This window comes from Anolis sagrei, chromosome 11, assembly GCF_037176765.1.
Source record: "Anolis sagrei isolate rAnoSag1 chromosome 11, rAnoSag1.mat, whole genome shotgun sequence".
Lineage (NCBI taxonomy): Eukaryota > Metazoa > Chordata > Lepidosauria > Squamata > Dactyloidae > Anolis > Anolis sagrei.
Window position 1 is genome coordinate 21,143,190 of NC_090031.1, and position 22,428 is coordinate 21,165,617.

The 22,428-nt window shown below is 40.9% G+C and overlaps 1 protein-coding gene across 2 annotated transcripts in view; it reads right to left on the minus strand.

Moving 5' to 3' along the window:
• NF1 (neurofibromin 1) overlaps window positions 1-22,428 on the minus strand; it is a 252,287-nt gene that overhangs the window by 139,647 nt on the left and 90,212 nt on the right. For both annotated transcript variants that reach the window (XM_060757064.2, XM_060757062.2), the window contains 5 exons: window positions 14,198-14,356; window positions 12,424-12,521; window positions 9,151-9,297; window positions 7,604-7,750; window positions 4,888-4,998 (listed from right to left, as the gene is read on the minus strand). In XM_060757064.2, the coding sequence (XP_060613047.2) occupies window positions 4,888-4,998; window positions 7,604-7,750; window positions 9,151-9,297; window positions 12,424-12,521; window positions 14,198-14,356 (662 nt within the window). The remainder of the gene's footprint in view (window positions 1-4,887; window positions 4,999-7,603; window positions 7,751-9,150; window positions 9,298-12,423; window positions 12,522-14,197; window positions 14,357-22,428) is intronic.

The following is a 22,428-nucleotide window of genomic DNA, read 5'->3' on the forward strand; positions in this document are numbered from 1 at the left end:
CTCCAGCAGAACATCTGGTGACTCCGACAAAGGTTTCGACAAAGGCTCCATCAGACCATCTGGTGACTACGGCAAAGGTTTCAACAAAGGCTCCGGCAAAGGCTGCTACAATGGCTGCCACCTCCAAGGAAAAACCTACTAGTGGCGTAGCCACAACAGCAAATATCACAACCCCCAATCACACCACCTCTCTACATGGCAATATCCCTGTCCTTATACTCCCACTTCTCTTCCCCTTTTCACATTTTATGCCTTCTCTTTATTTCTGAATGTAATGGGTTGACAGGCCTGATTATGGCTTGCATTTTGATTTAATTTGACTTTCAACTGTTTGTTTTCTAATTTATTTTAGCAAACCCACAGCAGCAAGCATCTACTTTCCAGGACAGCTTTTATTTTTTGTGGCATTAAGTTTCTCGGAAGGCAAATCCAAGATATGAAAGCGAAGTGCAACCCTTCTTTTGCCCTTCGGTGCAAACTGATTCTCAATCATCATTAAATATTGTCAACATGGCTAAATATATATAAGGGACATTCCTTTTTTCTACACAGAGGAAATTGAGGCTGATTGCATCGTATCTGGACTACAGAAAGAAAAACACTTTTAGTACAGACTCAGCCGTCTATTCTGGAAAGGCAAGCATAGATTCATACAATAATAATAATGATAATAATAATAATAATAATAATAATAATAATAATAATCTTTATGTTGTAGTTCAGTGTGTTGCTCGAGTTGCTACTCCTAGTAGCAGGGAAAACGGGGCTGCTTTGGAGTCAGAGGGAGAACAGCAGCGTCATCGCATTAGAATCATAGAATCAAAGAGTTGGAAGAGACCTCATGGGCCATCCAGTCCAACCCCATTCTGCCATGAAGCAGGAATATTGCATTCAAATCACCCCTGAGAGATGGCCATCCAGCCTCTGCTTAAAAGCTTCCAAAGAAGGAGCCTCCACCACACTCCGGGGCAGAGAGTTCCACTGCTGAACGGCTTTCACAGTCAGGAAGTTCTTCCTCATGTTCAGATGGAATCTCCTCTCTAGGGAAATCATTATGGCTCCAAGGAAGGATGAAACGTTCTCAGGTTTCTCTGATTGTGAAATGGGGGATGGGGGAGTGACCAGAGGTGTAAAGAGGGCTGCTCGTGAGCCAGAGTCTGAAGGGGAATTACAAAGGAAACGTATTCGGGAAATACTTTGTGTACCAATAGAGGATGAAGATTTATTTGGTTTTGAAAGGAGTTCTGGGACTGGAAGTGACATGGAAGATGATGAGTTAAATTGGACCTGTGTGCAAACATAAGGGATATTTGTAACCAGCCCACCTCTAGTGAGGAATCTGAGGGGTTCACTGGGGATTGGCAGCCAGGGGACTCTTGGCAGGATCTGACCCCTGATAATCGTTGGCAGAGGTGGAGGGATGGGCATTCAGCTGCAGCTGGGAGTGATGACGAAAGGGTGGGGAGCTCGTCAAGCTCTGATGAAGAATTGTGAGATAAAAGGGGGTTCAGTTTGAACTGCAAGTCGCAGTTGGCAAAGTGTCTTCATTGGACATAATTCTTTGTACCTGCCAACTTTCCACCTTGGGTCCTGGGCTGTAGCCTCGTGTGTTCCTGATTTCTTGGTGACCTCAGCATTCCAGCTTCGCTTCTCTACGGATTTGACTTTGGACTGGTTTGACTTCGCTTTTAGGACTTCTGGACTTTGTTTGTTAATATCTTAGTGACTCTAACTACTTTTTGTTCTGAAAATACGTTTTTCCAGCTTTAAAGACTGTGTTTGTGCTCCGTTTTGATTCTCAAGCGAATTGCTTCATTTTTAGTTTAATCCAGATTATTAGGCAGCACTATAATCCGGATTATATTTTTATTTCTCCAAATCATTTGTTTTTAGTGCCAAATTGCTTCAGCAGACCTTAGCACTGCAGTTAAGTGCTTTGTAGGTCCTTTTGTTTACAATAAAGCGGTGTTTTGAACTTTATCTTGTGTCTGGCGTGTTCTGACACTTTATTTATATCCCGCCATCATCTCCCCGATGGGGACTCTGAGAAGCTTACATGGGGCCAAGCCCGAACAACATATTCCATCAAGATAAAACCAAAACATAAACAACAAGCAACATCATCAAAATTACATTTTAAAAATCAATAATAAAATAGCATTACGATAAACAAAAAACACAGACATAATAAACAGTGGGTGGGCCACATGTACAGGATAAAATGTTAAAAACTATAATGAGATAAAAATAGGAGCAAGTTATTTGCCGGGAGTTCATAAAGATACACAGGGTTGTGTATCTTTTTGGGGGGGCATGTATTCCAGTGATAGAAGTGTTGGGGGAAGCAATGGTGTCGTGTTGTGCACCTACTCGCCAAAGGCACAGCAGCTTATACTCGAGTATATATGGTATTTTCCTCTATATTTCTATACAGTTGATAGAGTTGAAAGAGACTGTGGGCCATTCTGCCAAGAAGCCGGAAATTGCATTCAAAGCACCCCCAACGGATGGCCATCCAGCCTCTGTTTCAAAGCCTCCAAAGAAGGAGTCTCCACCACACTCCGGGGCACATATGTCCCTTTCTTGGCATATCATAAAAAGCACGAGGCCTTAATAAAGAACCTCATTATGAAACACATGCTTCGTTCCTTTTCTGTCAATATACTGAGACATGTTTACACAATTTCAGAAAAGAAAACTTAATTCTGCTTCTCAAACCAAGAATTTCCACACTCCTTGATTGATGCCTTTACTGGTTCATCAGATGTCAAAAGTCATGGCTTCCTGGACTTACCTTTTAGGCACAAATATTTGTCTTAAACAGTCGGTGTTAGTATTTCGATTGACGCTATGTTGACACATATGCATATGCTGTAAAGGCAGCCTCTTCAATGTACACACAGACAGAATAGTGGGACAAGTTATTTGTTTAGCAGCTGAAAGTCAGAATAGCTGAGCAGAGTTTGCTTCCAGAGCTGGTAATAATAAAATAATAATACCAATAGTAGTCCACTATACTTCGTGTTCAACCCAGTGGTTCTCAACTTGTGGGTTTTGGCCTTCAACTCCCGGCAATCCTAACAGCTGGTAAATGGGCTGGGATTTCTGGAAGTTGTAGGCCAAAATACCTGGGGATCCACAGGTTGAGAATAACTGGTTTAACCCACTGTGTACAAAGTATTCCTCAATTACAAAAAACATAGAAGTCAAGCCCGCATAAAGCAACTGCTCTGTTATAGGGTTGCTGTGAATTTTCTGGGCTGCCTGACCATGTTCCAGAAGCATTCTCTCCTGACGTTCCGCCCACATCTATGGCAGGCATCGTCGGAGGTTGTGAGGTCTGTAGGAAACTAGGCAAGTGGGGTTTATGTATCTGTGGAATGTCCACGGTCGGAGAACAAGCACTGGGCAATAATAACAATAATAAAACTTTATTTATATACCGCTCCATCTCCCGAAGGGTACTCAGAGCGGTTCCCAGGTAACATCACAAAACATACAAGGTAAAAACAACATAACCATAAGATTAACAAAACAAAATATAAGCATTAAAAATTATCGCCATAACACACATATAGTAAAAGTGTGAATGTTGCAATTAGCCACTTTGATTAGTATTGAATGGCCTTGTAGCTTCAAAGCCTGGCTAGTTGCTGCCTGGGGGAAACCTTTGTTGGGAGGTGTTAGCTGGCCCTGATTGGCCCTAATGGTAATTTAATCAGAGAAATCAGCCATAGCAGAGCACTTGATAAAACACCTTGAAAACAGCATATTATTTGAGAACACAGAAATGCTGGACGCACTCCAACAACCACCATTTCAAACTAAACAGAGAAGCCAGTGAAATCCACAAGCATGTGGAAAATTTCAACAGGAAGGAGGAAACAATGACAATGAACAAAATCTGGCTACCAGTATTAAAAAACTCTAAAATTACAACAGCAAAACAACAGAGAGGAAACAATCTGGGGCATCTAATCACCTCTCAACAAAAAATTGCCACAGGCACTGCCAGGCCATCAAATGCCTGTCAGTTGAAACATTCACACCTAGCTCAAGCAGACAAGAGTCCTTTGCCCCACCCTGGTCATTCCACAGATATATAAACCCTTTTTCCTAGTTCCAACAGAGTTCACTACCTCTGAGGATGCTTGCCATAGATGCAGGCGAACCGTCAGGAGAGAATGCCTCTAGAACATGGCCATATAGCCCGAAAAAACCTACAACAACCCAGTGATTCCAGTCATGAAAGCCTTCGACAATACATCAGACAAAGAGTTCTTACTCTCGCCTTGGACATAATTCCACAGACATATAAACCCCAGTTGCTTAAGTTTCCAACAGACCTCACTACCTCTGAGGATGTTTGCCATAGATGCAGGCGAAACGTCAGGAAAGAATGCCTCTAGAACATGGCCATATAGCCCGAAAAAACCTACAACAACCCAGTGATTCCAGCCATGAAAGCCTTCAACAATACATCAGACAAAGAGTTCTTTCTCTCACCTTGGACATAATTCCACAGATATAAACCCCAGTTGCTTAAGTTTCCAACAGACCTCACAACCTCTGAGGATGCCTTCCATAGATGCAGGCGAAACATCAGGAGATATGGAATATGACAGCCTGGAAAACTCACTGCAACCCAGTGATTCCAGCCATGAAAGCCTTTGGCAACACAACTTTACAAATCCTTCTTCAAGAGCTTATTGAGAGATATTTGCCATGTTTTTGCATGACCATATTTTGCCAACATTTTCAAACCATAAATGCACAGACATTTCTTGAAATGACTGATCATTATAGAAAAGCAGGAAATTATATTATTTGTATATTAATTCCACAGGTCTCCAGTAAAATGATTTTAGAAAGGAAAAGGAATCTTACCTGCGAGCAATGTAGTAGAAGACAGGATTTCCAGCTTTTGATGTCCCAGCTTGGTAGAAAATATTTAGTGTTTTCAGGGCCTTGAACTCCTCTTTTTCATGGACCTGGTGCCTGAGGGGAGAAGCATAAGCATTAAGACACCAGTTCACGCTCGTGTCTGTATCTTCTCCCTTACCAGAAACACACTGCTCTCGAAGATAAGTTTACCCAAAATATTTCAGGGGAAATGTCTACCCCAATATCGTGGAGGTTATGGAGAACACACAGGACACATCTAAAAAAAGACAATTCTAAAGAATTAATAAAGAAAGAAGAAAGGGAGATAACATTAAAAACACACCAGGAAATGAATTTAGTGAATGAAAGAATCCCATGATATCAATATAGACAAATAAAATAATGCTTTCAGAAAGACAAAAAACAGGCTGTCAAGAACAAAATACATCCTGGGACGCAATATTAAAATCAGATCGAAAGATAATAACGAAGATTTATAGAAAATTATTAGGCATGGGCAATCCATGGTTCTAAATGGTTCTAAAGTACTTACAAAACTAAACTTCTGGTGGTGAAAACTAGGGGGTGCTGGTGCTTTGCTTCTACAGTGTTGCTAAAGTTCTGGTGGTGAAAATTTCAGAACTCTCACAAAACTTTCAAAATTTGGGTTGTTATAGGTTTTTTTGGGCTATATGGCCATGGTCTAGAGCAGTGTTTCTCAACCTGGGGGTCGGGACCCTTGAGGAGGTCACGAGGGGGTTTCATAGGGGTCTCCAAAGACCACCAGAAAGCACAGTATTTTCTGTTGGTCATGAGGGTTCTGTGTGGGAAGTTTGGCCAAATTCTATCGTTGGTGGGGTTCAGAATGCTCTCTGATTGAAGGTGAACTGTAAATCCCAGCAACTAGAACTCCCAACTGTCAAGGTCTATTTTCCCCAAACTCCACCAGTGTTCACATTTGGGCATATTGAGTATCCGTGCCAAGGCTGGTCCAGATCTATTATTGTTTGAGTCCACACTGCTCTCTGGATATAGGTGAACTACAACTCCCGAACTCAAGGTCAATGCCCACCAAACCCTTCCAGTATTTTCTGTTGGTCATGGGACTTCTGTGTGCCAAGTTTGGTTCAATTCTGCCATTGGTGGAGTTAAGAAAGTTCTATGATTGTAGGTGATCTATAAATCCCAGCAACAAAAGCTCCCAAATGTAAAGGTCTATTTTCCCCCAACCTCCCCAGTATTCAAATTTGGGCATATTGGGTATTTGTGCTAAATTTGGTCCAGTGAATGAAAATACATCCTGCAGATAAGATATTTACATTACGATTCATAACAGTAGCAAAATTACAGTTCTGAAGTAGCAATGAAAATAATGTTATGGGTTGGGGGTCACCAGAACATGAGGAACTGGATTAAGGGGTCGCGGCATTAGGAAGGTTGAGAATCACTGGTGTAGAGGCATTCAAAATTTCATTATAAATGGCAGTTCCTAATTGGTTCTGTCATAAAAATCACCAATAAAGAAATTTTGAAAGTTTTGTTAAAGTTCTGAAATTTTCACCACCAGAACTTTAGCAACACTGTAGAAGCAAAGTATCAGCGCCCCCTAGTTTTCACCATCAGAACTTTAGTTTTGTAAGTACTTTAGAACCATTTAGAACCATGGATTGCCCATGCCTAAAAATTATGAGAATTGAATATTGAAACAGCAGAGGGAAAAAATTATATGAAGAGATGGAAGGAGAATATTGGAAGAAAAATAAAAAAAGAAGAATGGGAGAAAATTTGGAAAAAGAAAATTAAATATACATATGCGATTGAATTAAAAGACAATTGGATCAAAATTTCACAGAGATGGTATATGGCCCCACAGAAGCTAGGGAAGTGTTACAAAAATATAAACACCAAATGTTGGAAATGTGGGAAGATGGAAGGATTATACTTCCACATGTGGTGGTCATGCGAAAAATCAAAAATATATTGGGGAAAAATTCAAGTTATATTACAAGAAATTTTAAGTATAAGAATCCCCTTCACACCAGAGATATTACTGCTTGGTATAACAAACCAGAATTTAGACAAAAACACTGACAAACTCCTAAGTATGGTAGCAAGAATTTGCTATGCAAAAGTTTGGAAAAAGGAAGCGATTCCAGAAGAAAATGATTGGATTAGGAAAATTGCTGACATTAGAAACATGGACAGATTGACATACTTAATATCGAAAAATAAGGGGACCCTGATAAAAGAAACTGATTGGACAAAAGTGACAGAATATTTGAAACACAAAAATATAAATATTTTGATATAAGAAGAGAGGAAGGGGTGATAGAAGAAGGAAGAAGGAAGAGTAAGAAGTCACATAGACAATATCCAGGAAGCCAACAAGATAGTACATTTCTCTTTCTTTCCTAATTTTTCTATTTTTTTTCCCTTCTAATGTTCTTTCTATTTCATCTCTTTCTCTTCTCTTCTTTTTTTTCTTTTCTTTTCCTTTTTTTCTTTGGCTATCCAAAGATTTTATATATACTATTTTGTGTTTTTATGGAATATTTTCAATAAATATAATTTTTAAAAAGACATTTCCACAACTTCCAGTGCTTCAGAGAAGGCAAAGTGTAGAAGACCAAAAATGGAGGAAAAACAGAAGCAGTCAGTGAGCTATAACAGGTACAAAGCATAAAGCTATTGCTAAAATCACTAAAAGACATACAATTACCTTGTCATAAACTCTTCAAACTTGGAGCTAGTAAGGTTGATGCTGGACCACTGTGTGTCCGCCACAGGCTTGTGCTCAGGAGGGCCAAGGTAAGCAAGCAAAGTCGCCATCTTGTCAAATGGTCTCCTTCCAACGGCTTTGTGGTCCCTAGCGGATGATGGTACACAATCAATACAATCTCAACAAAATTGGTGACGGATGGTATGCTCTCTTAACAAATAGCTTTCTCTTTAATTTTACAACTCAGCAAGTTGTTGCTTTTAATCAGCCAGGTGTAGATAGATCAATGCACGTCTATCTAAAACCATAGAGCACTATTGGTGTGGATAATAATAATATTGGTTTCTTGTAGGTTTTTCGGGCTATATGGCCATTTTCTAGAAGCATTCTCTCCTGACATTTCACCTGCATCTGTAGCAGGCTTCCTCAGAGGTTGTGAGGTCTCTTGGAAACTGACAACAGACCTCACAACCTCTGAGGATGCCTGTCATAGATGCAGGTGAAACGCCAGGAGAGAATGCTTCTAGAACATGGCCATATAACCCGAAAAAGGTACAACTACCCAGTGATTCCAGCCATTGAAGCCTTCAAAAATACAGTAACAATATTAATTTATTTCGTATCAAAAGCATTGCATAAATTAGTATAAAGCTGATAAAAATAGAAGGAGCACAGGCCAAAAATGGGCAACAGTAACGGCATTGGGTTGTTGTAGGTTTTTTTTTGGGCTATATGGCCATGGTCTACAGGCATTCTCTCCTGACGTTTTGCCTGTATCTATGGCAAGCATCCTCAGAGGTAGTGAGGTCAGTTGGAACTAGGAAAAAGGGTTTATATATCTGTGGAATGAACTGGGTGAGACAAAGGACTCTTGTTTGCTGGAGCTAGGTGTGAATGTTTCAACTGACCACCTTGCCTGTGCCTGGGGCAAACTTTTGTTGAGAGGTGATTAGATGTCTTTGTTTGTTTCCTCTCTGTTGTTGTGCTGTTGCAATTTTAGAGTTTTTAAATACTGGTAGCTAGATTTTGTTCATTTTCATGGTTTCCTCCTTTCTGTTGAAATTGTCCACATGCTTGTGGATTTCAATGGCTTCTCTGTGTGGTTGTGAGAGTGGTCCAGCATTTCTGTGTTCTCAAATAATATGCTGTGTCCAGGTTGGTTCATCAAGTGCTCTGCTATGGCTGATTTCTCTGGTTGAAGCAGTCTGCAGTGCCTTTCATGTTCCTTGATTCGTGTTTGGGTGGTCAGTTGAAACATTCACGCCTAGCTCTAACAAACAAGAGTCCTGCGACCTTTCAGTCAACAAGGCTGAGCATAGCCTTTACAAAAATAAAGAAACTATGTTTATGGAAATATAAAGTGTACAGGAAATATCAATTGAGTCCCTCTTGGGTGATAGGGCGGAATACAAATAAAGTTTTCTCTTGCAGGTAATACAAAATAAAGAAGGCAAATCATCTGCAGCAATACATAGATAATGTACTCTTCTACAATCTCAGCCTGAGAACACACCAACAATTTTGGGCCACAGTTCAGCTCCTTCTACCTGTTGCTGGAAAGGTATTGGCCAATCTTCTCCTGGTTGTTCCAAAGCAGGCGGTGCAGAGCAAGGACATTGCCATCACTGATGAAAGAGAGGCTGTGGTTGACTGTCTCACTGGCGGGACAGTCTGATGCAATGTCAAGGAAAAACCTATAAAAAGAAAGGGGGAAACATCCATTATCTTCAGCAATGATAGCTAAGCCTCAAGAAAAGTTTCATCTATGCTGATGATTGTGCCATCACCGCTCAAGCAGGGAGCTTTGAAATGGTGGAATTGAAGCTCTCTGAAGCTTTAGGTGCTCTTACTGCCTATTACAGAGAAAACCAGCTGATTCCTAATCCCTCTGAAATTTGGATGTATGTTTTTCACCTTAAGAACAGACAAGCATCTCAAGCTCTGAGGATTACCAGGGAAGGAATCCCACTGGAGCACTGCAGCACATCAAAATACCTGCGAGTCACTCTGGATCATGCTCTGACTTATAAGAAGCACTGTCTGAATTTCAAGAAAAAAGTGGGTTCTAGGAATAATATCATATGAAAACTGACTGGCACAACCTGGGCATCACAACCAGACATAGTGAAGTCATCTGCCCTTGCGCTTTAATACTCTGCTTCCGAATATGCATGCCCAGTGTGGAATACATCTCAATATGCGAAAACTGTGGATGTGGCTCTTAATGAGACAAGCCACATTATCTGTCAGGTTTTACAATGTATTGTAATGTAATATAGCTGAGTTATGAACTGCTAATAGGCTTCTATTGGAAATGCTGAGTCATGCATTAACTATATATAGAACTTCATTTGGGGAATGTATTCTGGCCTAGTCCAGGTGATTGTGAATGATGTAATCCTGGGTCTGAGTTAAGTCAATGAGTTGGGAACCAATCAGTGATTGCTATGTGTAATTGTATAGAATTGTATATAAGGAAGTCATGTACAGTGTATATTTCTCTCCTTGTGCTGTGATGTTATTCGTCGAAGGCTACATGTAATTAAAAGAACCTGTCTGCTAAGACAAGATATAACTCTATGCTGTGGTAAGTTTGTAATATCATCTAGACTGGGGGAAAGACAATGGTAAAGCTGACAATGGCCGGGCATGTGCTCAAGTGTCTGTAAAAGGTTCCAGAGTGACTGCAGGCTGTGGGAGCAGTTGACTGAAAATACTGTGCAGGAAGAAGCTACTGGAAAGCGCTGAAGTTGTGCAACTGATCTGCTGCTGAATTATGAAGTTAATCTCAACATTATCACAGGATGCCTACGCCCCACACCACTGGAGAAATTATACTGTTTAGTCAGTATTGCACCACCTGACATCTGTCAGGAAGTAGCAACCAATAATGAAAGGACCAAGACAGTGACATTTCTGGTCCATCCTCTGTTCAGATATCAGCCAACATCTTAAATCAAGAAATAGTTTCCTAAGATCTACAGAGATACTGGCAGGAACACCTCAGCAAGCGAGAGTCCAAAAGTGGCAGGTTAAAACCCAGAACCTCAATCAGTGGCTGAGACCAGATGAGAAACTCCCTCCTGGGCAAACATAAGGAGTCCTTACAGGCCCTATGCTGACGATGGGGCCCAGGACTCCGCTGTGAGCAGAGCTGCATTTTTCCATCTGCGTCAGGCTAGGCGACTGGCTCCCTATTTGTCCAGGGACAACCTGGCCACGGTGATCCAGGCTACGGTCATCTCAAGATTGGACTATTGTAACGCCCTCTGCATAGGCCTGCCTTTATCGGTGATCCGGAAATTTAAGCTAGTACAAAATGCTGCTGCCCGGCTTCTTGCAGGGGTCTCAGCAAGGTGTCATATCACTCCAATCCTGCATCAACTGCACTGGTTGCTGACTGAGTATCGTATTACCTTCAAAGTGCTGATTCTTACCTTCAAGGCCTTATATGGCTTGGGGCCAGAATACCTGAGGGACCACCTCATCCCCTACAAACCCCAAAGATCACTCCATTCAGACGACCAGAATTTACTTGAAGTTCCCAATTTTAAGACCTTTCACCTGATGTCTACTAGGTGTAGAGCATTTAGGGTGGTGGCTCGTTACCTGTGGAGCACCGGGACTGTGGCGCAGCTGGCTGAGTGTCAGCTGCATAAGATCACTCTGACCAAAAGGTCATGAGTTCGAAGCCAGCCCAGGTTGGAGTGGGTTTCCAACCAATTGTGTGTAGCCTGTTGTCGACCTTTGCAACCCGAAAGACAGCTGCATGTCAAGTAGGAAAATTAGGTACCACCTTAAAGTGTGGGGACGCTAAATTAACTAATTTATGAGGCCATAAAGAAGACTCCAGCAAAGCATTCCAGCGGGGAAGCATGCGGGGAATGCGGAAGTGCTTCATCAGCGTCGCAGATGGACGATAAAAGTGACAGCTCCCCTGGCGGCCAGAAAAAGTTAAATAGCCTCTGTCTATGTCTGTATATGTTTGTATGTCAAAAATTGGCATTGAATGTTTGCCATATATGTGTATATTGTAATCTGTCCTGAGTCCCCTGCGGGGTGAGAAGGGCAGAATATAAAAGCTGTAAATAAATAAATAAATAAATGCCTTGCCAGTGGGGACACAAGCTCTCCGAGATTTACTATCCTTTCGTAGAGCTTGTAAAACTTATTTATTTAGGCTGGCATTTGAACTTTGCTGATTGAATTTTTCCTTTATTTTAATGTTATGTATTACATGTGTATATTGTGAACTGCTCCGAGCCTTCGGGGAGTGGCGGTATATAAAATTGATAAATAAATAAATAAAATAAATAAATAAGAATAGGAGACTTGGAAGGCGCTGAACAGGCTGTGCCTTTGCATCATGAGATGCAAAGCTAACCTTAAGAAATGGGGCCACAAAGTGAAATCTGTGACATGCCAGTGTGGAGAAGAGCAAAGCCTACTACACAAATGCAGCTTGAGCCCTGCCACATGCATGATGGAGGACCTTCTCATAATAACACCAGAGGCACTCCAAGTTGACAGCTACTGGTCAAAGGACATTTAGTATAATGTTAAATTTTTAAATTTCTTTTAAAAAACATTATAAGTGTACCCTCATTTTGCTTTCGCTTCGTAAACCAATCAATTAAGAAAAGTGGTGCTGATTTGCTTTCTGAGTAATGTACACTGTGGCTGATTTTCACTACCACTTCTACGTAGATACAGACATATTTGCACTCCCCCGTTTGACACCATCAGATTCAGTGCAGATCTAAGACTGTCTGCCCCCATCAACCTGCTTTAAAACCCAACACTATTATGATCTGGCTTACCTTCGGGCTGCGTCAAAATTACTTTTGACAAAGTCGTTAAAAGGCCGCATGTGTTCCTCCTTTGTAAACAAGACATGGTTGGCAATGCTCTGCAGGACCTAAATGATAAACAGAACCACTGAAGCAACTGATTCTGACACAAGAAGCTGCAACGCGAAGCCCTCCTCTTTAACCTGACTTTAGCATCCCTAAGGACACACCTTAACCAGAAATGACAGAATGGATGTGTGCACACAGCAAAGTACAGTGAAATTGTACACATGTACAGACAATATGTTAGGAGAAATGTACATATATGATTTTGTATGTGGACATTTTTTTAAAAGTTTGGAAAAGTAAGAAAACAAGATTAAGACAGTCCTCCATTGCCTTTCTGCTTTAGAATCATAGAGTTGGAAGAGTCCAACCCCCTGCCAAGAAGCAGGAATATTGCATTCAAAGCACCCCTGACAGATGGCCATGGGATTATATAAATGGGATTATATGAGGCCACATACCCAGATAATCTGGGTTAAACAGAAAACCTGGGATCAGATCCTGAGACATAAGGCCTGTCTGGAAGGGTCCTAAGGCACACAACAGCAACCATCCTAATTAACTTGACTCTTTCTTCTGAAGGTTCAGATGGAATCTCCTTTCATAGAATCATAGAATCAAAGAGTTGGAAGAGACCTCCTGGGCCATCCAGTCCAACCCCATTCTGCCAAGAAGCAGGAATATTGCATTCAAATCACTCCTGACAGATGGCCATACAGCCTCTGTTTAAAAGCTTCCAAAGAAGGAGCCTCCACCACACTCCGGGGCAGAGAGTTCCACTGCTGAATGACTCTCACAGTCAGGAAGTTCTTCCTCATGTTCAGATGGAATCTCCTCTCTTGTAGTTTGAAGCCATTGTTCCGCGTCCTAGTCTCCAGGGAAGCAGAAAACAAGTTTGCTCCCTCCTCCCTGTGGCTTCCTCTCACATATTTATACATGGCTATCATATCCCCTCTCAGCCTTCTCTTCTTCAGGCTAAACATGCCCAGCTCCTTAAGCCACTCCTCATAGGGCTTGTTCTCCAGACCCTTGATCATTTTAGTCGCCCTCTTCTGGACACATTCTAGCTTGTCAATATCTCCCTTCACTTGTGGTGCCCAGAATTGGACACAATATTCCAGTTGTGGTCTAACCAAAGCAGAATAGAGGGGTAGCATTACTTCCCTAGATCTAGACACTAGGCTCCTATTGATGCAGGCCAAAATCCCATTGGCTTCTTTTGCCGCTGCATCACATTGTTGGCTCATGTTTAACTTGTTGTCCACGAGGACCGCAAGATCTTTTTCACACGTACTGCTCTCGAGCCAGGCATTGTCCCCCATTCTGTATCTTTGCATTTCATTTTTTCTGCCTAAGTGGAGTATCTTGGATTTGTCACTGTTGAACTTCATTTTGTTAGTTTTGGCCCATCTCTCTAATCTGTTAAGATCGTTCTGATATCTGCTCCTGTCCTCTGGAGTATTGGCTCTCCCTCCCAATTTGGTGTTATCTGCAAACTTGATGATCATGCCTTCTAGCCCTTCATCTAAGTCATTAATAAAGATGTTGAACAGGATCAGTCCCAGGACGGAACCCTTGTATCCCTTCATATATTTTTTCCTGGCTCCCCAACAGTCTGAGGGACTGCGAACTGGTCCTCTTTTTAAAATGCTAGAGGACTCCTGCTGTATGGAGATATTTATTTCAAACCAGTTTTTAAGAACCCAAACATACACAAAAGCAGTGCATTCTTCTTCACCTTTGACATTAATTTTAAGCCCCTTTCGATTCTCGGAGGCGGCTTCTTGTCCAATATCCCGGCCTCGTACGGGGAGACAATGGCGGGATTGATGAACCTCAGGAACATGGCACTCCCCACGGCTCCAATGCTGTTCTGGGGAAACCGCTGGCTGACAACCTACACAGCAACAAGTCGGGACGTGATAAAAAGGCACAATTGAACTGGGAAAGGGGGAGAGGACAGGCATGAAGAAGAAAAACGAGCAAGCATTTCACTCCCAATCCCTATGCGCAGATCAACGGAAGAGGACTAAAACAAGACAAGGTCTCTCATGTTAAACAAGCTCCTAAAGCAAGTGCCATATTGTTATCGGAAGACAAAAGAGAAAGAAAAGAGTGGTAACATTACAAAGGAGGCATGGTTTCATTGAACGCTTTCTCCTTCCCTCATACATGCAGCAAAGCCTGTATATATGCAAAACCAATCGAAAATAAAAACCAAGGGAAGCCACTTCAAAGGACTACGCTGAAAGGAAAACAAGCATTGCTTTGTTTCTAGGCAAAGTGTTGCGTGGAAGAAACACTTTGCAAGCACCACTAATATTCTACTCAAAAACTCATTAAATCATGGAAGGGAATTTATTTTACTATAAATCATGCGCTACAACATTTAAGGAAATAGGTGGAACAGATATTGTCCACTCGTAACAGCCATTTTAAAGACACAGCAATTAAAAAAAAACACTCCTGATTGTTTAAAACTTAGCCATATACCAGAATACCTCAGTTAACAAAGTAGATGCATAGCTAGGCATAATATAGAGTGGGGTCGCAGTGGAGCAATGGGTTAAACCATTAAGCTGCTGAACTTGCTGACTGGAAGGTTGGTAGTTTGAATTTGCAGGACGGGGTGATCTCCTGCTGTGAGCCCCAGCTCTTGCCAACCTAGCAGCTCGAAAACATGCAAATGTGAGTAGATCAATAGGAGAGAAGATAAATGGCGCTCCATGCGGGCGGCAGCCAGGTTGTTAACTGGGACTCCTTACAGGGAGCGATCAACCCTCCTGTTCAAGGAGCTCCACTGGTTGCCATTCATTTACCGGACCCAATTCAAGGTGCAGGTTCTTACCTACAAAGCCCTGAACGGTTTGGGACCCGCCTACCTGCGTGACCGCATCTCTGTATACGAACCCACACAATCTCTTCGTTCATCTGGAGAGGCCCTGCTCTGGATCCCGCCAGCATCGCAGGCTCGATTGGTGGGGACAAGAGAGAGGGCCTTCTCAGTGGTGGCCCCTCGACTCTGGAACTCACTCCCTAAGTACATCAGGCAGGCCCCAACGCTGACAGTTTTCAGGAGGAACTTGAAGACGTGGTTGTTCCAGTGTGCCTTCCCGGAATAATGATCCCTTAGCACTTTGTCCCTCTAAAGCACTTTACATTTTTAGGTCTGCTCGTATGTCCACAAACGCCACTATCACCTTTTTGTCCATGTTTCTGCACTATTTCCAATTTTAATTTTACATTTGGCCTTCCCACAGTTTTAATTGTATGTTGTCTTATTGATAATGTTATATGTTTATTGTTTATGTTTTTATTTTAATTGCTTGTATTGTTGTGATTATTGCTTGTATTGTTGTGTTTGGGCTCGGCCTCATGTAAGCCTCACCGAGTCCTTTGGGGAGATGGTAGTGGGGTACAAATAAAGTGTTGTTGTTGTTATTATTATTATTATTATTATTATTATTATTATTATGCACGCCACATGACCTAGGAACACCTCTGGGTTGAGCACAACCCTCCAGAGCCTTTACCTTTATCTCTGTGTATTTGTGTTTCACTGTTTCAAGACACTGAATGTTTGCCTCGTGACTGTATATGCTGGAATCTGACCCGAGTCCCCTTGGGGAGATAGGCCGGAATACAAATAAATTATTATTATTATTATTATTATTATTATTATTATTATTATTAGGTTCTTGTGGGTTTTTTTGGGCCATAGGGCCATATTCTAGAGGCATTTCTCCTGACGTTTCGCCTGCATCTATGGCAAGCATCCTCAGGGGTAGTGAGGTCTGTTGGAAGTAGGAAAATGGGTTTATATATCTGTGGAATGACCAGGGTGGGACAAAGGACTTTTGTCTGCTGGAACTAGGTGTGAATGTTTCAACTGACCACCTTGATTAGCATTTAATGGCTTGGAAGAGCCTGGGAGGAATCTTTTGTTGAGAGTGATTTGATGTGCCTGATTGTTTACTCTCTGTTGTTTTGCTGTTGTAATTTTTGAGTTTTTTAATACTGGTAGCCAGATTTTGTTCATTTTCATGGTTTCCTCCTTTCTGTTGAAATTGTCCACATGCTTGTGGATTTCAATGGCTTCTCTGTGTAGTCTGACATGGTGGTTGTGAGAGTGGTCCAGCATTTCTGTGTTCTCAAATATTATTATTATTATTATTATTATTATTATTATTATTATATACATAACAAGATGAGTACACAGCAAAAAATATCACTATGCTGGCTTTTGTATTCGATCACACATCAGACACTTCCCAAGTGTTTAGGACTGTGTGATGTATCGGAAAATAATGCATGCCTTTTGCAGCTGACAGATGGTAATTTTGTCAGCTCTGATTGTTTTTAAGTGCAGGCCAAGGTCTTTAGGCCCTGCATCCAGTGTGCCGATGTCGTCGTCACCACCATCATCATTATTTGAAACACAACAAGATGAATCCACAGCAGACACTCTGCTGGCTGTTGTATTGGATCACACGTCGGACACTTCCCAAGAAAGTGGGTACGTCGTTGCTTGTCAGTCTATACATTTAGACCAAACTGTATTTGCACTATTCAATCTCTTTTGGGTTTTTTTTTTTTTACCAGTTTATGATAAGCCTGAAAACCTCAATTTGTGTTGAGAGCAGTGGGGATTTTTTAATGTCTACATTTTAATGTCTACATGCGTGCAGATCCAGTAAGGTGGCCTCTTACAGTTGCCAGATGGTAATTTTGTCAGCGCCGATTGTGTTTAAGTGCAGGTCAAGGTCTTTAGGCACTGCACCCAGTGTGTCGATCACCACTGGGACCACCTTGACTGGCTTGTGCCAACGTCTTTGCAGTTCAATCCTTAAATCCTCATATTGTGTCAGCTTTTCCAGTTGTTTCTCTTCAATCCTGCTGTCGCCTGGGATTATTATTATTATTATTATTATTATATCATTAATGGAAAACATGGAATAGGGATAAGCTCCTGAACTAAAGAAGAAGAACATGTTTAACATTTTTCCAAATTCAAAACTACCAATATGTTCATTGCAGGAGAGTGGGAAAATGTGGGAAAATTTTGTATAAAGAGCTTCTGTCTCAGAGGCTTTGATGACAATGATGATACCCATAATGATAATAATATTAACTGCATTTATTACCCGCCTCTCTTATCTTTGTTAACTGAGATATGTCTGTATTTGCAATATAAGAAATGCAGGAGAGGAGCGAATCAAGAAGGGAAAGCAAGTCTGAAGTAACAGTGAAGGTGAAAGCCCAAACTAAACTGAAGGGGGAGAAGAGAAGTCAACAGAAGTAACTGGAATATATGTGACTCCTCCCTCCGAAGCTGGTATGTGAAGATATACAGCACCAGTTCTTTTGAATGCTTCAAATAATATCATTTTCAAAGAATTACAAAATTATGTGGTCAAGACTACACTCACTCAACACCATTTTGCAGAGGAAGGAGGGATATCTAAAGGCCTTTAAGCAAAACTGGCATCCAACACAGCTCTTAGGCAAAGAAAACAAAACAAAACAAAACAAAACTCCGGCAGACAACTATTATCTCTTGCAATACAAAAGGAAATACACACATTTATATTTTCCTTTCTTCTAAATTGGATACACAACCACAGAAGGCTTTGGATCCACCTTCCTCTAACTCTCAATGCCCTCAAGCAAGCTGCTTTTGTGGATAATATAGACATTTATTATAGACTGATAGATATGTATTGTTGAAGGCTTTTATGGCCAGAATCTCTGGATTGCTGTGAGTTTTCCGGGCTGTATGGCCATGTTCAAGAAGCATTCTCCCCTAACATTTTGCCCAGCTAGCACTTCCCAATAAAGGATTGCCCAAGGAAAGAAGCAGCCAGGCTTTGAAGCTGCAAGGCCATTCAATGCTAATCAAGGCAATCAATTGCAACATTCACACCTGCCTCAAACATACATGAGTTTGTTCTCCCACTCTGGACATAATTCCATAGAAAGATAGATATATTTATTTATTTACAACATTTATATGCTGCTCTTTTCACCCTGAATGGGACTCAGAGCGGCTTACAAGATATATATACATACAATATATAAAATTATTAGCATAGTACAATATCAGTATTATATATGACTATATTGTACTATACCATTATATTGTAATATTGTTAGTAATGTTACATGTAATATAAAATATAAAATTCTAATATTGTATTATTATTAGTATTATATTGTACTAGCCGTCCCCTGCCACACGTTGCTGTGGCCCACATGGGGGTTCCGTGTGGGAGGTGTGGCCCAATTCTATCATTGGTGGGGTTCAGAATGCTATGTGATTGTAGGTGGACTATAAATCCCAGCAACTACAACTCCCAAATGTCAAGATTCTATTTTCCCCAAACTCCACCAGTGTTCACATTTGGACATATAGAGTATTCGTGTAGAGTTTGGTCCTGATCCATCCTTGTTTGAGTCCACAGTGATCTCGGGATGTAGGTGAACTACAACTCCAAAACCAAAGGACACTGCCCACCAAACCCTTCCATTATTCTCTGTTGATGATGGGAGAACTGTGTGCCAAGTTTGGCTCAATTCCATCGTTGGTGGGTTTCAGAATGCTCTTTGATTGTAAGTGAACTATAAATCCCAGCAATTACAACTCCCAAATGACAAACCCATTTTTTTGAGTGAAGGACATACATTGGGTTGTTAGGTGTATTGTGTCCAAGTTTGGTCTCATTTTGTCCAGTGGTTTTTGAGTTAATCCCACAAATGAACATTACATTTTTATTTATATAGATTATATTATAATATTATAAATATTATATGTATATACAATATATTATATTACAATATATTATATTATAAGTAAAGCACAGGAGACAAGATAGAACTGTCTTCTGCCCCCCTCTCTCTTCATAGATAGATAGATCAACAGATACATATAAACCCCACTTGCCTAGTTTCCAACATACCCCTCAAACTCTGAGGATGCTGAAACGTCAAGAGACAATGCTTCTAGGATAGAATCATAGAATCAAAGAGTTGGAAGAGACCTCATGGGCCATCCAGTCCAACCCCCTGCCAAGAAGCAGGAATATTGCATTCAAATCACCCCTGACAGATGGCCATCCAGCCTCTGTTTAAAAGCTTCCAAAGAAGGAGCCTCCACCACACTCCGGGGCAGAGAGTTCCACTGCTGAACGGCTCTCATAGTCAGGAAGTTCTTCCTCATGTTCAGATGGAATCTCCTCTCTTGTAGGACATGGCCATACAGCCCGGAAAATTCACAGCAACCCAGTGATTCTGGCTATGAAAGCCTTCAACAACACAGATATGTATTGGTTTCACACCTTAATTTAGATTTAAACCCATCGGAACTTCCTAAATCAATTCGCACACAAAAAGCGAGCTATTACTTTGGTATTAAACATGTTTACTATGGATTCTGTGGCACAGTTTGTCAATCAAAATATGTCTACAACTCACTGTATATTTGGAGACGGTGTGCACACATGCAGTGTTTGGAAAGAATTTCCAAAGAGGAAGATTGAGAACTAAAGATACAATTAACTGCCAGATTAATCAATTGTCCATGATGGGTCAGAGACAAAGGAAATTATAGTCAAATACCCAGAGGCGGCCCGAGGTAATTTGCAAAGGTAAGCAAACAGTATTTTGCCCCCCCCCCCCCCCCAAACAATCACTGATATATATATTCTGTTTGTCGTGGGAGTTCTGTGTGCCATATTTGGTTCAATTCCATCATTGGTGGAGTTCAGAATGCTCTTTGATTGTAGGTGAACTATACATCCCAGTAACTACAACTCGCATATGTCAAGGTCTATTTTCCCCCAAGAGTGCCCCTGGGAAAAATCAACTATACTGCAAATGCTTACTTTGCGTAATGGGTTGAGCTGCCCCTGCAAAATTGGGGTATTACACTTATAATTCAAGCAACCTATACAGTGCAGAGATTTATGCTGTTTTGGTCTTTTTTGGGGGAAATAATAAATAGTAATAATAAACTTTATTTATACCCTGCCACCATGTCCCTCAACGGGGACTCAGGGTAGCTAAATGGCTGCTTGGTCCGAAATATTGGCCTTTAATGTTTAGTATTTAAACATTAATATTTAAATACTAAATATTGTTCTTTAATGTTTAGTATTTCAGCTTTGTATGCAATGACTTCCTGAAGGCAACCATCCACGCCTTCTCAAGATCTTGAGGTGTGGCATGCCTCCAGTAACACTTCAAGATCTTGAGAATCTCCTCCATGAGGAGAAACAGACATAAAATCAGTAGATGTGCTTAGCTGAAGTACTGTATATACTCGAGTATAAGCCTAGTTTTTCAGTCCTTTTTTTAGGCTGAAAAAGTATCCCCCGGCTTATGCTCGAGTCAATGTTATTTATTATTTTACTTTGTTGTTGTTACTATTATTACATTTATTATTTTATTATTGTTGTTATTATTACATTTATTATTTTTCTCTATTTATTATTGTTATTGTTACATTTATTATTTTATTATATTATTATTATTATTATTATTATTATTTTACTCTATTTATTATTACTGGAGGACATGTAAGCATATTTACATTGAAGAAGGTTAGAATAATGATTTAATCAGAGTTGGACAGTCTTATCTTGAAATACAGTTTTATGTAAATATTCAAAAAAAATTAACCTACTAATGCCTAAATTAATATAAGTTTAATATAATATAATTATATTAATATAATATAATTTTAATATAATTTTAATATATTAATATAATATAATATTATATTATAATATAATATAATATAATATAATATTAATATTAATATAATATTTACTTGTAGCTGCTGCATTTCCCACCCTCGACTTATACTCGAGTCAATACATTTTCCCAGTTTTTTGTCGTAAAATTAGGTGCCTCGGCTTATATTCGGGTCGGCTTATACTGGAGTATATACGGTAGATGTGTTTAGCCTTTCAAGTCCATATATTCTCTATTGAATATTGAATTCTCATTGAATATTCAATACTCAACTAGATGATGACGGGAGATCTACAAGAAGATTATGACCACAGTTGCACTCTTCTATTCATGAGCTCCAGGGATTGGCATTCAGAGGATACAGCCTCAGATACAAGTCATGTGTAGTACTATTTTTTTTTGTCTGAGGAACGACTTAAGAGACTGCAAGTCGCTTCTGGTGTGAGAGAATTGACCATCTGCAAGGGCGTTGCCAAGGGGACACCCAGATGTGTTACCATCCTGTGGGAGGCTTCTCTCATGACCCTATATGGGAAGCTGGAGATGACAGACAGGTTCAAACCACCGATATTCAGGTCAGCAGGTGTTTAATCCAGGCATAGGCAAACTTTCTACCATGGGGGCCGCATGGCAGGCCGGGAGGAAGAAGGTCCTCTCCCAGTCCTTTCCTCTCCTTCTTCTCTTTTGGAGGCAGAAAGTGAAGGAAAGACGGGAAACGTTTGGATTAGGGTTAGCCTTGGTTAGGAAGAGATAGTGAACGGGAGAGAAAAAGTATATCCATGAGACCCCGACTTGCCTACTCCTGATATAGAATCCTAGAGTTGGAAGAGACCCCAACGGCCATCCAGTCCAACCCCCTGCTACATGATAAGGCACAACCAAAGAACTCCCGATAGACAGCCTCTGCGGAAAAGCCTCCAGAGAAGGAGGCTCCACCACACTCCAAGGCAGCCTAGGCTACTCTCCAGGAAGTTCTTCCTAACCTTTGCAGTCGAATCTCTTTTCCTGCCATTTGAACCCATTGCTCCCTTGTGCCCTGGTCTCTAGAACAGAAGAAAGTCATTTTCCTCCCCCACCTCTTCCTCCTCAATGGAACACTCTTTGAAAACCGGACACAAGGCTCTCATGTTCCCTATCTACCTTCTCTTCTCCCAGCTAAACATCCTCCAGGAGGAAAGGAGGAAGGAAAAAGAAAAGGAAGGGAAGGAGGGAGAGAGG